Source organism: Juglans regia, chromosome 14 (assembly GCF_001411555.2).
Source record: "Juglans regia cultivar Chandler chromosome 14, Walnut 2.0, whole genome shotgun sequence".
In the NCBI taxonomy this organism is placed as follows: domain Eukaryota; kingdom Viridiplantae; phylum Streptophyta; class Magnoliopsida; order Fagales; family Juglandaceae; genus Juglans; species Juglans regia.
This window is the reverse complement of record NC_049914.1, coordinates 5,050,219-5,066,940: the sequence shown is the minus strand read 5'-3', so window position 1 is coordinate 5,066,940 and position 16,722 is coordinate 5,050,219. Positions and strand designations below refer to the sequence as shown.

The window sequence follows — 16,722 nt, the reverse complement described above, 5'->3', positions numbered from 1 at the left end:
TAATCCTCACGAGTTTTATTTCTTTCTTGAGAGCACTTTCATTGAATTAATCAAAATTAAAATATAATTTTGATAAATATAAGAAAATTTTAATTTTTGACTATTCGATTTACATAAATTTTTACATTAGAATAGTTATTTTTTTATTATATAATAATAAAATAATATAAGATGAATTTTATTTTTAATTATTCATATTAAATATCCACATCAGATTATACATTTATTCATTATATGGTAATGAATAACTAATAATTTTAAAAATATTTAATTTTTTTAATTATTAATTTATTTAATTTTATCATATTTTACTATTTTACTTATTATATATTAATTAATAATCATGTTCTTATTAACTTAATATATCATTAAGTTAAATTAATATATTAATTATAATAAAATATGTAATAAAAAGAAAGTGAGAAATAATTAATAAAATATGTATTTGATGTATGTATAATAACTTTTAAATTTAAAAATTTTTTTAAAAATTATTATAGTTAAATTATAAATATTTAAAATTTAATTAATTTAATGTGGGTATATTTTATTTTTTAATAATTAAATATTTATTAAATTTAATTTTTAATTAATCTAACGAGAACGAGAAGTACTACGTACTGGATCAGTCAGATCAAGGGTTTATTGCTATCCAGAAAATATCGGTAGGCAAACGTGTTAGCTAGGTCTCTAATTCCTTCTCCATACACGTCGACACGATAACCAGTCTCAGAAATTACCGCAAAGTATTCTTTTAGCTCCTTTTATATATATATATATTTCAGAATTTCAATTGCAATGCCATCATGATCTATTTCCCCATCAATTTCTTGACGATATTTGCCAGTACGTCCAATTCTCTGAAGTAATAACAACGCCTGCAGAGACAAAGAACCTGCACAATTCTGATCGGTACTCCAAACCCATTACTCTGATCTGTTGGTACGTACGTACGACGTTACTTTTCAAATTTTTTTTTTTTGGAGTGAACAGATGTAAATCTCAGAGAACTTATAAAGTTGATTTGAAAAACAAATCAATTACAATCGTTAATAACTTCTCAGTATACTTTCGTGACTGACATGGTCTAGTTCAGACAGTAAATCTCTAAAGATCTAAATTTTCAGAGAAAATACTCTCTTTATCCACGATAGAGATTACAAAGCCCCATACCCTGACTAAGCAGGGTAGGGTATCCCAAACCCCAACAACCCCGTCAACATGGAGGGGGAGACTAGGTTATGTTTGGCAAGTGAGAGTATTTGAGGTACTCTCACTACTATTCTTTATTTTATTATTACTTTTTACCTACTTTTCTATTATTCATTACTTTTTACTTACTTTGTACTATTATTTAATATTTTATTATTACTTTTTCATTACTTTTTCATTACTATTCACAAACATTCTCAACACTTCTCAACACCCAAACGTACTATAATATTCCATTCGGATCAACGTCCGAAGGTATTAATTTTTTTAGATTTTTATTTAACCTAGAGACTATATTACACAAAGGGTGACTCGTGAAGTATTTGTACGAGGATATCATGTGAATGCTTATGGGTCAAGCTCGCAATGAATTTGCCACTTGCTCAATCGCCTAATTAATTGTCCTTGTTTCAGGCCTCGTATATTTGAAGAGCTCAGAGATTCAGGAAGAGGAATCAGTAGTCATGGCAGCGCATGCAAAAGAAGATTGCAAAGGTTTACATTACACAAAGCAAACCGAGTGCTGGTTATAAGAAGATTTGAGCGCATTTGTGCTCCGACCACTCATGCAGGCTCATTCAAGTGCCACCTACACAGAAGTACTACTAGTGCACCACACAAATCTTCACAGCCTAATAAAGACAGCACAAACAGCAGTTGTTGGAACTTCGACTCCAAGAAGATCAATGCATGGGAAGCCCTGGCTGTTGAGGTTCGGTAGTGCCGCCTTTACTGAACGACAGACACAAACAGTGGCTTCTGTCAAGCCTTAGATGTACATGAAAACTAGTTCTCTGGAGATTTTCTTTTGATATATATTATGGGAAAAGCTCAAAATCGGTCGGGTGTAATCCTTATTTTCACACCGGCCAATAGGATTGCAACATGTATGAAATATATTTTTCTTCTAATGGATCTTACCTCACGGACTCAACTCTATCCCTCTCCTCTCTCTTCCCGATTCTCTGTTCTTCCTCTCCCCTCCCCTCCCGATTCTCCTCTCCCACAGAACAATTCTCTGTTAGTTGCATACAAAGGCAATAATATGGTTCTTGATAAGTGGAGAACCCGAAAGCTGGTGGCCCAAAATCGTGAAATTATCAAATGGGTTAGTTATATTCGTGGGGATTCGGCGTGGGTTTTGGTATATTTGTAGAGAATAGAGACAAAACGAGGTTGTGTTGCATGGCTGATTGATCTGAATCATCGAGGAGAGGAGAGGAGAGGCATGTTCTTTCTTTCCTTTTTTTCCTGCATACGGCTGTATTTTTTTTCCTAAATTACTTCAGGTTCTCCACCGATCAAAAACCATGAAGGGCAGATGCTAGTAATCAACTGGTGAGTAATTTTTTAATTAACCAGTGGGGAGATAAGTTGGAACTCCGGTTTTTGTTTTACGAAGTAGTCTATTCATTTGTTGAACAAATTGTTAGTTTGTGACTTTGAAAGTTCTCTGCAGCTCAACAATGTGAGATCAACTAATTCAAGTGCTTCAAGTTCCAACATAGCTCGACCAGAGAACATAGCTGCCATATGATTCTAAGTTCCAACACACCAGAGAACTTGTATTTGTTGCAGACTGCATTCAAGTTGTATTTGTTGCAGACTGAGTTGTATTATCAGATCTTGAACTTTCATACAAATCATGTACAACCATCCACATACAGATCGTGTGCATTTTTCAACAAAGCCTCATGATTTCTCACATTTTCTCAGCAACCAAACAAAATTTAATAGGTAATCAAATCAGAATTTAGTTTATCTTATTATCAATCACCGACTGAGTTTCTAACCTCAGATATTCTTCAATCGATGGAGGCCGATGGGGGGTGGGGGTAGGAGCTAGAAGACAATGGATGGTGGGAGCAGGCCGACGAGGGTTGAGGGGATAGTGGATAGTGAGAGCAACACTGATTGGTTTTTTCACACAGAACACAGAGAGACGAGAGGAGGCCGACGATGGGGCAAGGAGGAGAGGGGCCCAATCTTCTGGCATCACGTTTTGGGAGATGCTGTGAATATTTGATCTGATACATGTTGTTCTATTCTCAATGTAGCTGATATCTACACGTGGCAACTGTTTAATAGCTGGTGTAAATCAACATTACACACCCGACCGGCTCCAAGTGCCACTCATATATTATCTAGTTGTTGGATTTTTTTTTCTTTTCAAGAGGCCAATACCCAAATTTTATTTAAGAAGCTTGGGGAATTCTCTAGTTCTTGTTATATTCTGAATTCTTCATTAGTAACATGCCCATGTTATGCATGTACGCTTGTTTAGACGAGAACCAGAGTAACATGCATGCATTGATGGTTTTGTGGCTCTGTATAAACAAAATAAGAAGTGCAATCCTATTTGTAGAAAGAGCATATGCATAAATAACAGAACTGATTCCGAGTCTGGTTATACAATAACTGAATCTTTATATGACACTACTACACACAATAATCAAAATGTATACGTACAATGAGGATGAACTAGGAAACTTGCAAAGCTCTGACTCGGGCAGTCAGTTCCCTAACTTGGCTCCTCAAACGCTCAGGATTGCAAAAGAAATCAACGAACACCCGCCTTTGAAGTGCAACTTCCTGAGAATGGTGTTTTACAATCTGTGTGCCACAGGATGGAGACGAAAAATTCATACATTCAGTAAAAGTATTCACCTTCAGAACCTGGGAAACATACAACAAATATGCCTAGGGATATTGAATAATCGTGATTCCTAATCCTTTTTTTTTTTTTGTGATTCTTAATTATTTAAAAAGTATTAATGTATTGTTTGACTTTAGATCCAAGAATGCCAAGGAAAGAAAAGACTTTTGGTCCAAGAACGGTTATAATTTGCACATGTATGACTTCTAGCACAAGAAGGCAGCATGCTTTCTCGTAGCTAGAGGATCCTATAAGAAAAAAGACTCCAGCTAGAGGAAAGGCCAACTGTCATGAGAGAAGATACATAGTTGTAACTAAAAATTCCAATTTTCATAGGCATTGGGTTTCCTGGACGCACCTACACTATTCATATAACAGATATTTAAAGAATTTTACGAAGGAAAACTTTTTTCATAATGTTTTAAAACTACAGATTACCACAATTAAAGCATCAGACTTACTAAAACGGCTTATTGATTGAAAAGATCATTGAAATGCAGTGCTAGGAGGAGATGAATTGCCTGAACCACTTGGGGCCAAGATATTTATCTCAAGACATACATTTATAGTTATTGACAGGAACCTATCACTTTAGGAATTCACAATCCAAGAAGGAACTCATCAATAGTCAAAGAATCAAAAGATTACCTCATTTTTCTTCAAGTGCTCAAGTGTCACCTCCTCAACGGCAGCAGAGAGTTTTGCATTTATCTTTTCCATTTCATCGAGCTCTTTCATTAATGGCTGGAAAAGGCACCATATGTCACAAGACCAGATAGATAAAGAAAACTGTAGAAACACCAAAATCCAGAGACCATGGCTATAAAAGGCACAGTTAGAAGTTGAAGGAAAAAAACTATCACTCCTGCTAAATATGACTTTGACTCAGTGAGAAAATAAAAATCCATATCCATAAGCTGCCGGAAAACATAGTGCAATCACTACAGTCACCTTTTGAAGATTCTCAATTCTTAATCACTGTTAGTTTGAAGAAATTCCAAATCAAAGTGCTGGTTTCATTTTCAAGTCAGAAGTTAGTTAATATTAGATGAGATGGCATGCGAAACCATTTTTGAAAATGTGGGAAATCATTGTCACAAGTCAAAATAAATGGGATTGGTTCTGTGTTCTGCAAGCTTATAAGCTTCCACCATATTGTTTCCAAAACCAATAATTAAATAACAAAGGAAAACAAAAACAAACAGAAGGGAATAGCAAAATATAAGGTGGAACATAGACAAGAACCCATTGTAACAGATAAACAAAAATGTACCCGAGGAGTCAGTATTGGTTGTGCCGTTGTTGAAGATGCAAATAGTAATTGCTGCAGATTTTGGATCAGAATGCACCTGAAAAAAATCAACACAACAACTTGTTGCACTTAAGAATTGAAAATTTTGCTCAACATTACTTTTTTTTGTCTCAAAAAGGACGTTGCTGAAGCCAGCTGTTTATTGGAAAAAGTGGCCAAATCACTGAAAATAAACGGCTATGGAAATATGCGTCCACGATGCCAGATGCAAATAGAGAGTGGTAAAATCGATTAAGAGAATTACTAGTTGCCCCAATATTTTTTATTAATTGGGAAATTACACACGCACCCCAAGTCTTTCTTGAGCTCAAAACCACTCACCACCCTGTTCTTATTGGAGGGAGGAGGTGCCGTTTGAACTAGAGCTCATTTGAACTAACCCTAGTTCAAGCATTTGACAACTGTGACTACTATAATAATCATATTGCATCTATTACAAATGTCAAGTACATCACCTAACACAGTCGCAACAAATATCAAACTAGTTTAGAAGTGCTTGGCAGAGAAAGATTCTCTTCTATCTCGTTATGTTTACTACTACTGTGCATATAAATGAGAATTGCATTTTAAATTCAAGCACATTAGGTCGTGTAAAAGAGACGCAAGAATTTATTACATAATGCTCCTCTAATTTTCATTATCAATTAGAAGTATTTCGGAGAAACAGTAGGCCTGTAATCCAAATTTTTATCATTCAGCATGATAGAGCATTTGAGAGCATCATTGTATCCATGTATGCAATAATGTTGTAGATGCGAATGAAAATGTCCAAAGTTGATGAGCTCGATAGTAAAGAGTACACAAAATATGACTGCATCTTTTGCGATTAGGGCTATAGCATGGGCCTAGATTACTTATATACATACATGGATCCATTAATTAATATGCACACAACGATATATAGAAAAAGCATAAGGCTTATGTCGATTAAGATGATAACAACAATCATAAACATGATGTCATTAATGTGGCAGAATTACTTCGTGGAGGAGTACGATCGTCACTTCTAGTTTTTTTCTCTGATAAGCTTACAGTACTTAGTGGGAACCTAAAAAATTTGTTGTTTTAGAAGTAAATTTTTTTATTAATATCAATAGCAGACTAGGCGAAGCCCAAGTACACTGGGCGTATACAAAGAGTAAACACCTAGTTAGGTGGGAACCGAAAGAATTCATGAACATTATATTTTTGCATGGAGCTGAAAGCTAAATAGAGTGTCAGCCTGCATAATCAACCACAATTATATAGAGCAAATATTCAGTTAGAGTATCAACTTAGTATGGAAGGCTGCTTTAGTAAATATATTATAAATCTTAAACAAAATGGTATAACTCACAGCTCATTGATACATCTATTTCTGTCTTCTGGAAGAGAACTCTCTAGGTCAGATTGAAGGGTCATCAAATCTGAATGAAGACTAGATATCTGCTGAACAATGCCTGGAGCTGATACATACGTTGAAAAGCCAGCCTGAGCATCTAAGAAAATGGTAAAAGCAAGAATACAATTAATATACAGGCTGAAAAATTAAAAATCAGTCATCACTTGAATGGATAATCTGGTAATTGAAAACAGAACATTGCGGTCATTACTTGAATGGATACTTAAAAGATCTCTAACACCATGCAGAAAATTATCCTTATCATCCACTGCTCCTTGTTCTTGTACATCGGATGCAGCTTGAATCAGAGCCAGACAACGACCCTGTCATGGTCATACAACAACCTTGAATTTAAACAATCTTGAAAATCAAAAAAGGAAAGAGAAGCCTCTAAAGTGATATCATTAAGAAGGAAAGAAGAGAGGAAGGAAAATAGATAAGACATATTAGAAAGAAGTCCAGGGGAATCCGAAGCACAATCTTTCCCAGTTTTGACAAAAATCATATGCACATGTAGAATATAACAAATATTTACTTCGCAAAAAACTTGTGAGATATTTAAACAGCGACTACAGGAAGAAGAGTCGAGGGCTACCAAGAAAACCAGTCTCCATTCCTCATCTTAGGTACAGCTTCACAATTGGACATGCATGCATGGTTAGATGCCAAACATCAAAATGTCCAATTTTAGAACTACTGACTGACAGGAAGCAAACTAAAAAACACTAATCCACAACTTCTCTTGTCACATTGGTAAACTTTTTGGTAAAACATGCAGTTATCTAACAAACATGGAGGCATAAACAATTTTCAAGTGCAATCAACTAGCTATAGCATCCGTGGTTAACTGGAATAGGGTAACATTACTTGCATGCAAAAAGTTTTGCTTGTACATCAAACCCCAAGGTTTAAAGTACATTTTCAGTTAGATCTAGAGTCACACTATAGCATGGCATCCAGCACCACAAAATGAAAACTGGTATATTCCAATAGAGCGTGTTCGTGTGTGCACACGTGCATGAGTGTCTGCATGCCTGCTCATATGCCTTGCTGAAGCAATGGATGGAAGTAACATTAGAGAGAGAGAAAGAACAACAAAAAGACAAGACTAAACAAAACAAGAACTACAAACATATGTACCACTCGGCCTTTGGTTGCTGACACGTATGCCTGAAGCTCTGACTCAATAACCTTAAGCAATGAATATGCTCCAAGCATGTTTTTCTTTTCTAGTTGACAAGCTATTTTTAAGAACTGATGCCGTGCAAGCTGATTGATCAGATGATTTATGAACTGCAAAAAGAAATTAAGAATGTTATATGCCTAGGAAGAGATACATCAATATAAATAGCACGCATACTTCTGCAAAAAGAATGTAATATAAAAAATACAAAAAGAACCCCAAACTTGGCATAGTGCACACTATTCATTTGCATGTTTCATCAACATTTCTTGAAAGAGAGAAAACTGAATAATCAGAAATTTAAAAAAGAAGCTGAACATACAGCTTTCTGCCGGTTAATATAGTACTCTTGGCGCATGACCTTTAAATCATAATCACCTAAACAAAAATAACTACATTAACTTAACAGCAAGGTTTATTTGAAGCATAATACTTTTAAAAAATTTAAGCCGGAAACAAAGACTTTCTTTCTTCTAACAAATCTGAAAAAGGAAATACCCTGCAAAATGTATGTGTCCTGGAGTTGAGCAAGCTCCCAACAAAGATCCGGAATAGTCTGAAAAATAAGAACTTAGTAGAAAATAAACAACAGTAAATACAACCAAACAAAGCATATCTGGAGATTAAGAAATCATTTAAAGCACATGGGAATGCATCCAAATAAATAGGAAGTGTACAAGAGAAAACCCTGGAAAAGAGAGGGCGAGGGAGGAGAGAAAACAATGAGAATATTAGTTCCATATTTAAAGATTTGATGAACTCCAAACAGAGTACAAGAGACATGACTTGATGTGATGGACGTTCAGTTATAACAGGATGTCATAAAGGCGACCCTGAACTCAAGGAAATCAATATGTGCATGTAGGTATTGGCATATGTATTTGTAAGAATGAAAAACCAGCACATAATTAGAAAGCCCAAACTAATAAAGATCACATGGACACACATATCCAGAAGAATATGTTTAGTCGTTGCACTTGAAAACAATGCATTATTTGCAAATAGGAAATGCTACACCCAACTCAAGAAGATCAAACAGTGCATGGAGTCTAATATGTGTTTCGCTCTCCTTAAATGCATTTTCCAACATCAGAGCAGTATTATGTCAACTTGAAAGGTAGCAGATAAGTAATAACACAACCAACATTCATGGCTTCACCACAAATTATAAAAACCAAAAGAAACAATTATCTGTTTGAAATTCATACATATCTAATTGAGAGCAAAGTGCCTTGGATGTAATTGATTCCAATGTAGCAAAGCTCAAACAGGTCATACTACACTCATTTAGGTATACATGTTTGGCATTGAAGACTAATTTGCAAAATGTAGGGCATGATGCACAGATGTGGAAAATTTGGAAATACAGATAACAACCTCGGATAGCAACCTCTCTTCTTTGTGAAAAAGATTAGATAGTTCTCCCACCAACTCAGAATGCTTTCTCCTGCATGTTATGGAACATACTCAATAAAAGAATATAACATGTGCTTCGAGTAAAAATACATTTCTAGAGGAACTCATTCACTTACCATATTGATATCTTTTATTGATACCAATGTTTCATCAATAAGGAGTATACAAGTTTAAATGGGAGTCAGCGATAGTTTTATATTGAAACAAACATTGAGCAAGCACGCTTGATTCTATTCTGTGGATGTGCCTATGCTATATTTAGAAACGGGAAGGCAGACATTTTTTTATTTAGAAAGAATTTTCCGAAAATGGAACAACTGCAGCAGTGAAAGAATATGTATCGAATAACTCGTAAGATTGACTTTAAAACTTAGAATACCATGCTTGCTAATATTTTAAAAAAAAAAATCCACATTGTTTATACTTCCAATGCTTGGAATGTAATATCATTTTCATTCAAATATTTTGCTCCATTATTTTGGGTGAAAGAAGCAAGCTTAAAGTTTTCCCATACATATCACCTATGCTCTAGACATCAATCTTACAAAGGTGATACAGAACCTAAAAGTTAAAAATCCAAACATCTAAAATAGCATGATGACTTGACAAGTCAAATATGAAACATGTACCTAAGGGAATGAAGATCAACATGAATGTGAGCTTCATCTGATGATACTTGAGATTTAAGTGCAACTAGAATGGCTTGCTGCTTAGCATTCTCAACTTGGGCCTCTACCCATTGTCTTTCACTTGTTCCAAATCTGTCACAACACTCAACACCCAATGGTACTTCCAGAAGTTAGACAATCATCACAAAATCCACAGAATAGGAAAGAAACCAAACCAAGAGAGATGCAAAATTGTAAGCATGTCACATTCAAGATAGTGTTTGCGTTTCATCATCAATATGTGCAACCACCAGCCACACCCATCACACATAAAAGAGAGATGGGAGAGGTATACAAGGGAAAAGAAAGACCAGAAAACAAGAACTTTTAAAACTCCAGTCTCATATAACAGAAACATTGTAGCTTGTTTCATTCTACAAGATTAAAACACGTGATATTTCTCTTGTCCTGACAAAAAATTTGGAAACCTATTTCCATGAAATTAGAAACTCCTCCAGTATACCATTAACATTAGTCCCAATAGAAGATGATAAAATTTAACAGTGTGTGGATAAAAGGACAAAAGTAATCTAGAAAGTTATTTAGATATAAATCACATACATAGAACGAAGCCGCTGCAATTCAGATACACGTTGGTGTTGGGATTTTTCTAAATCTGCTGCATTGTTGAAACAAAGGAAGCAAGTTGCTTTAATCTACAATATATAGCAGCTTAACATATATGATGCAATGCAACTCCAGATTAAAAACTTGTATTTATGCATAGCTGTCTAGAAAAATGCGTCAAATTTAGGGAAATTGAGGTATAAGATTATGATAGTTGCTATAAAAGGCAAAGAAAATAGAAATAAAACCCAACGAATAATTAACAATAACACATTTTCAATTACAAACACATTGCCTTTGTTAAAACTATTTACACATTTTCAATTACAAACACATTGCCTTTGTTAAAACTATTTAACAAAGGGGCAAAATAGTTTTATGTTTTAGCTTCTTCTTTTCTTTTCTTTTTTCCTTGGGTTTTATTTCTATTTTCTTTGCCTTTTATAGCAACTATCATAATTGAAAATGTTAATTTTCAATCACATGTTACATGTTAAAACCCAACATGTCAATTGAAAAACCAACAAATATTACATGTAACATGTCAATTGGAAATTAACACGAGAAACACATAAGTTCGTTCAGAATCAATGGCAATGCGTTTCATATCTTCCATCACCATCTAAGCAAAGTTAGAACTTAAAATCACAATTTTATGGATGGCAAAGAGACCACATCCAATTGCAATGTGTTTCATATCTTCGATCACCATATGAGCAAAGTTAGAACTTAGAATCATTTTATGGATAGCGCACAGACCAAGTTGCAGTGTATGAACCATGTGCTTTGATCCTCAGTAATTTTAACACGTCATTGAAGACTTACAAAAAAATCAAGTGCCAATAACTTATTGTTCCATCCCAGGTGATCAATAGAATACAATGGTAGGTGATTAATACAATGCAATGCTCCCTCCCTCCTTCCCTCTCTCTACACAGAGGTGACCACCCAATGAGTCAATGACGATGATACATTTGGGCAACCAACAATATGTAGAAGAAATGCAAACAAATCCAGATGTATTGAAATCTAGGCGGGAAAAATGAAGGAAAAAAATAGCCATAGAAGCAACAGGAAAGGATACCTTGTACAAAGATATTTGAGATGTCATCAAGACTCACCCAAGAACATTTGGATTTTCCCTCAGCAACTAATCGGAAAGGACCCTAATTATAATGATACAAGAAGATCATCAATATTTACAACAGTAATCCTACAAGATGAACAAGTATGTGACATCCAAAACACTGTACTGTGCATATAAACAGGGACCATTACAACACAGGATCTAAATTTGAAATCTCACATTAAATACTTAAAACCACCCACATGTTACAACAAATAATTTGTAATTGAAAATTAACAATAACACATTGTCACAATCAAGATTAAGTTACATATATTATTTGATTTGCAAATTTTTAAACCAAAAAAAAAAAAAAGATAGGAGTTTCATGTACATACTGTGTCCAATTGCTTAGCAAACCACTGATTTAGCTCCTTTATACAAGATGTATCTCCAACCAAGTATGGATGAAAGTCAGAGTATGCTAAATACAGCCCATCCTCTGCAAGTCAAATAGTGCAATAAGCTCATAAAAAAATTATATTTTTATAAGTTCCATGAAATAAATCAGAGCCTATATTGTCACGTGAAAAAGTGCTTTTAATTCTTTTTTCCAGCTGAGAATGAATCAGCCCCATTATCTCCGATTCTACATATCGTTGACCAACCAACATCCATGAAGCTAAATATCAATCAAGTTTCATAGCAGAGAATGCATTGTTCAAGATCAAGATGTGCAGTTAAAACAACTAGGCTATGAACTGTGATAAGTTTGAAATTTCAACATCAAATTAAGATTTTCTATGAAAAAGAAGAAAAAAATCGAAAGTAATAATTGAAATGGATTTAGGTTGGTCAGGCGCAAACCAAACACAATACCAAATGCGATCAAGTGATCATATCAAAAAAGAGTCTAACAACAAATTATTTTAAAAATGAAGAATTTGATTTAAAAATACATGTTTGATGGAGAGTTAGGGAACACAACATTGAAGGTGCATTTAAAATTAGCCGATGAAAGTAAGAGTACAATAATGGAAATGAAATTAATACCATCACCAGAGTGATAATGAGCCAACTCCTGTGCAGTAGCAGCAATCCTTCCAAGAACCGCGTTCATCTAAGTAACAATTAAAGAATGCAAGAAATTTCTGAGATGTACAAGCATCAACCACATTTTCACAAGTAATTATTTCTTTAAATGAAATGAAAAAAACCCCTGATCAACCAGATAAAGCAAAAAGATTAAATCCAACTTGACATTCTTGAAAATAAGTATTTCTGTGTCATGCTACACAACAAGAGCATTGACAGTAGCATGAGAAGCTCATAATCAGGAGCAGTTAGAGGTGATACAAACCAGAACTAGAAAAAGTAAAGGAATATTACAGGAAATTGTTGTATGGGAAAAAAAAAGGTAAATAATATTTTTTTTATAGCAATAGTGAAGAGAAAGGAATATCCTTATATACACAAATCACAACAGTGACGTTAGGATTAAAAGAGGAACAATTCTACTTTGTTATAAAATCTAGCAACAAGGGCCAACCATTCCGTAATGAAGAATACTTTCCATTGGGGTTTAACAAGTTATGGCTTTTCTCTCAAGTTTCATTCTTAGGTACTACAGGACATTGTATCTGGGAAAACGCCCCGAAATTGTTAATGAACCGCATTAGCTAGCAAACAATGCTTGCAGTCATTATATACATAAGTCCACAAGATCCAATATGAAGTTTCATTAACAGTACTGGTACAAATTCATTATATCAGCTTATGTTTTAAGAGCAGAGTCATCCTATAATGCATATCATGTTAGCTTCAAGATTACAGCCGATACATATGGAAATGTATGCCATATTAAAGTGATCACTGCAAATAAATAGGAAAATTCATTTGTTCAACAATCACTGCCTGCAATATGTACAGACACCATTTTTAAATAGTATGCTTTCCAGCCATGTCAAGAAACCGACCAATCAATTTTTATTCAGGATTTATTCACTGTACATTACAAATTATCATAAGAACGGATGAGTTAAATATTTGTATTCAAATAGTTGTAGCATATATACCTGTAAATTTCTTGCCGATAGACTATCATCTAGTACAGTAAGGTGTCCATTGACAATGGATGTTGCAGAAACTCGTGCCCGTCTACCTTGGATCAAAGCCGAAGCTTGGCCACTGAGCATATCAAATTGAGACTGCAGATGCCTAAGCTCTCTCTGCAACTCTAAAGCTTCAGCTTTATATGCCAAAGTTGCATCCCTAAAGGTCAAGTTTAAAAATAATCCATCAGAATTGGAAGTTGAATTCCAAAATTCACCACCACTAACCAAAAACAAGCCTATTTTCAAAAGATACCAGGGAGTGTAGCAAACAAATTAACCTTCCTGAGCCAAAAGATAGAACATTAGTCATAAGTCACTAGAAAATGCTTATTGCCATGTGCCAATTCCACTTAAGTGGGATCCTGGGAAGGGTGGCCTCAATAAGGATTTACTCTTCATTATGTTTTTCCATAAAAAGTGGCCACATCAAAAGAATGACCTCGAAAAAATGTAAAATAAACCAAATGCAACCGAAAAGCTAATTATTGAATTCAGCATCAAATTGTAATGAAGATACCCCATTATACATCCTGATTCTAGACAAATGTCCATGGGGGGGAAAATTGCAATATGCTGCCCCTGGCATAGCATTTCAAGTGACAAGCCTCTATGCACAAAAATAAATGAAACGCTATATGACTTCGTGATGCTAAGAAATTTAAAGGTTAAAAAAATAGAATTTACATGACTTAAAGTACCCAGTTCAGGAATGAAAACGTAATGAAGGAGAAGTCATTTGGCTCAAAGAACATTGGCATATAAAAAGGGTAACATTAGAAGAAACTTGGTTACTTTAATGTTCTTAATAATGTCTCTTTGATTTCTTTTGTAGATTTTATTCACTATATTCAATAGTATACTGCCTATATACTTAGGCTTTTCTCCTTTATTGAGACGATCATATTACATATCCAAAAAAAAAAGGAAAAAATTATTAGGCGTTTTAGCAACCGTCAGCAAATTAGAAATGTCAAATTATTCCTCAAGTCATAAGCAATTAATCAAGCTTTAAGGTAAAAAAACTTGTCCATAGCCATACACAACCACAAGCCTCATGGTGGTTGGATTAGGAGGAATATCATTTGTCAGATATTTTCCCAAAGTGAGAGGTCTAACAGTTTAAAAGCCCACCTCAAATGAATTAGATACATGAAAAAGAGAAAAAATATATATATGCAGGATGCACTGCAAGGGAAACTGAGGAAAGGAAAATGATATTTTGACCCCGAGAGATGCATGAGTTCAAATATTTTATAGACTTGTCTACAAAAAAAATAATATGGGGGGGAAATAAAATTCATACATAAATTCTGCATATACAGTTATTCCTCCTGTGTAACCTCCCTCTTTACCCACGTACAACATGATAACATACAAACTAGAAGTAATCACCAACGATTTCCTATGGCACACCTTATCATCTATCTTAAGGAAACAAGAAGGATTAAACATCAATGAGCAACAAATTGAATTACCGTATATCTTTCAGTCCTTCTTCAGCACCAAAAAGTGCCTCCTGGTTGTCTCGCCTGGCAGAAAAGGCTGAAATGCTATCATAAGCAAAGTCCAAGTCCTCCCCCTATAAAGCAGTCAATGAGTAATCAATATGTGCATTGTGTAAAGAGGTACTTGACTTGTTTTAGTGCATACTTCAGATTACAACAAATGGATAAACTCTCAAAGCCTCATATTAGCAAAGTTGTTTAGCCTGTAGCCAAAACATCCCCCCTTGAACTTCAAAAAGCGTGGCCAAACTTCTGTCAACCTTTTTCTTCTCAAACTTCTTTCAACATAATTCAATCACCCTCAACACAATTTCTGAGGAGAAAAAATACCAAAAAATTAATTGAAAAGAAGACCCCTCTCAACCTTTGCTCATACTGCTGCATGGCTATTTTGTCATTTTGGATTGGAACAGGGAAAACCCAGTTTAAACTCAGTGTGTCATGCAGCAAGTAATAAAAGCTCACAAGCGAAACACCCAAGCAAACAAATGTTTATGATTTACAGGAGAGCAATTGACAGGATGGGCATGAGAAATTTACCTCCAATAGCTTGCCTTCTTGCAGAAATCGCTCATACCTGGACACCACATTTTCAAGAAGTTACTCGAGGGAAAAACAATATAACAACATCGTTTGCAATGATGTAAGATTTACGTTCACTCAAGAGTGGCTATAACTTGAAAACCTAGTAACTGAGTATGCTTTCACTTTATTTCTTACTTCATAGATCTCCCAAATTTTATGCCACAGTAATATTATCTATGAGAACTGAAAACAACAATTAGCGATGCTCCAACTCAGTTACATTAGCAAGAAACAATAAGTGTAGAAACAATCAGGAAAAAGGAGAATTGCCAGCAGAATAAATGAAGAAGAAGCTATTAATCTAAGTTGGCAATCGAGAAAAATGGCGGCACCAACTCAACTCCAAATTAATTAGTACAAAGCAGAAATTTACATATAGATACATAGAAGCATATAATTCACCAATAACAGAGGAAAAATCAAATGGCGAAGAGAGAGAAAAGGAGAGGAATGTAACTGGGAAAGTTCGGAGAGAGAGAGGACGTTGGAGGGGCGGAGACTGGAGCAGATCCAGTCGAGGATGGGGCGTGCGTCGTCGTATTGGAGGGGCCACTCGAAGCTGTCAGGGTCCAGTCCCTCTGCCCCTTGGTACCCCAATTCGCCCAACAACGCGCACAGTCTCGCTCCACTCATTCTGTGCGCCAATCTGATCGCTCCCTCAATCAGATCTTCATTTCAATTTCACAAATGTTCATCAGTTGTTTGGTCTTCGGACGGCAAGAAACGGAAGGCCAAACGTGTCTTTCAAATAAATTTTAAAGTTTAATCATGAGTTCTCTCGCGGGGCGGACCGCCCTTTAATTAATGATAGATATTACGGTGTTCACAGTTCAGTGTTTCTTTTTATTTTCTTTTCTTTTAATATAAAACAAGAAAATTTAAAGAATACTTATTTTGATTTAAACATAATTTATTCAAGGTCGGGAGATATAAAGATGGGAAATGATATTTCATCGCGGAATATAGGAAAGCCACCCATTTAAAATTTTCTTTTTACTTAATAATAAAGAAGTATTTTTTAATGTATTTATGATTTTTTTTAAATGATTCAGGGATT

The 16,722-nt window shown here is 34.8% G+C and overlaps 1 protein-coding gene and 1 long non-coding RNA gene across 3 annotated transcripts; one reads left to right on the top strand and one right to left on the bottom strand.

Moving 5' to 3' along the window:
• The first annotated feature begins 1,560 nt into the window (after window positions 1-1,560).
• On the top strand, window positions 1,561-3,553 carry LOC109020281. The gene is made up of 3 exons (XR_002000913.2): window positions 1,561-2,550; window positions 2,672-2,949; window positions 3,011-3,553. It is a non-coding gene; the product is annotated as an uncharacterized LOC109020281 (long non-coding RNA).
• A 17-nt stretch (window positions 3,554-3,570) lies between these two features.
• Window positions 3,571-16,432, bottom strand: LOC109020280 (AUGMIN subunit 3). Of its 2 annotated transcripts, none has more exons than XM_019002708.2 (18): window positions 16,123-16,432; window positions 15,621-15,657; window positions 15,051-15,154; window positions 13,537-13,732; window positions 12,515-12,581; window positions 11,860-11,963; window positions 11,480-11,561; window positions 10,390-10,447; window positions 9,790-9,921; window positions 9,122-9,191; window positions 8,243-8,300; window positions 8,067-8,122; window positions 7,702-7,854; window positions 6,773-6,884; window positions 6,517-6,658; window positions 5,142-5,217; window positions 4,517-4,612; window positions 3,571-3,825 (listed from the first exon to the last, which is right to left on the bottom strand). In XM_019002708.2, the coding sequence occupies exons 1-18, from the start codon at window positions 16,296-16,298 to the stop codon at window positions 3,694-3,696; spliced, it is 1,851 nt and encodes a 616-aa protein (XP_018858253.1). In that variant the 5' UTR covers window positions 16,299-16,432; the 3' UTR covers window positions 3,571-3,693. The 2 variants fall into 2 exon arrangements, with proteins under 2 accessions (XP_018858253.1, XP_018858254.1); XM_019002709.2 differs by having other exon boundaries at window positions 10,390-10,444.
• Between the last annotated feature and the right edge of the window lie 290 nt (window positions 16,433-16,722).

Bases quoted from the DNA above. Each gene is read 5' to 3' on its own strand.
- LOC109020280 (XM_019002708.2), bottom strand. From the start codon at position 16,298: ATGAGTGGAGCGAGACTGTGCGCGTTGTTGGGCGAATTGGGGTACCAA. The intron at 9,192-9,789 runs GTACATGTTTCA...CATAACATGCAG, and splicing joins GTTGATCTTCATTCCCTTAG to GAGAAAGCATTCTGAGTTGG. The intron at 8,123-8,242 runs GTATTTCCTTTT...ATTTTTGTTTAG, and splicing joins GGACACATACATTTTGCAGG to GTGATTATGATTTAAAGGTC.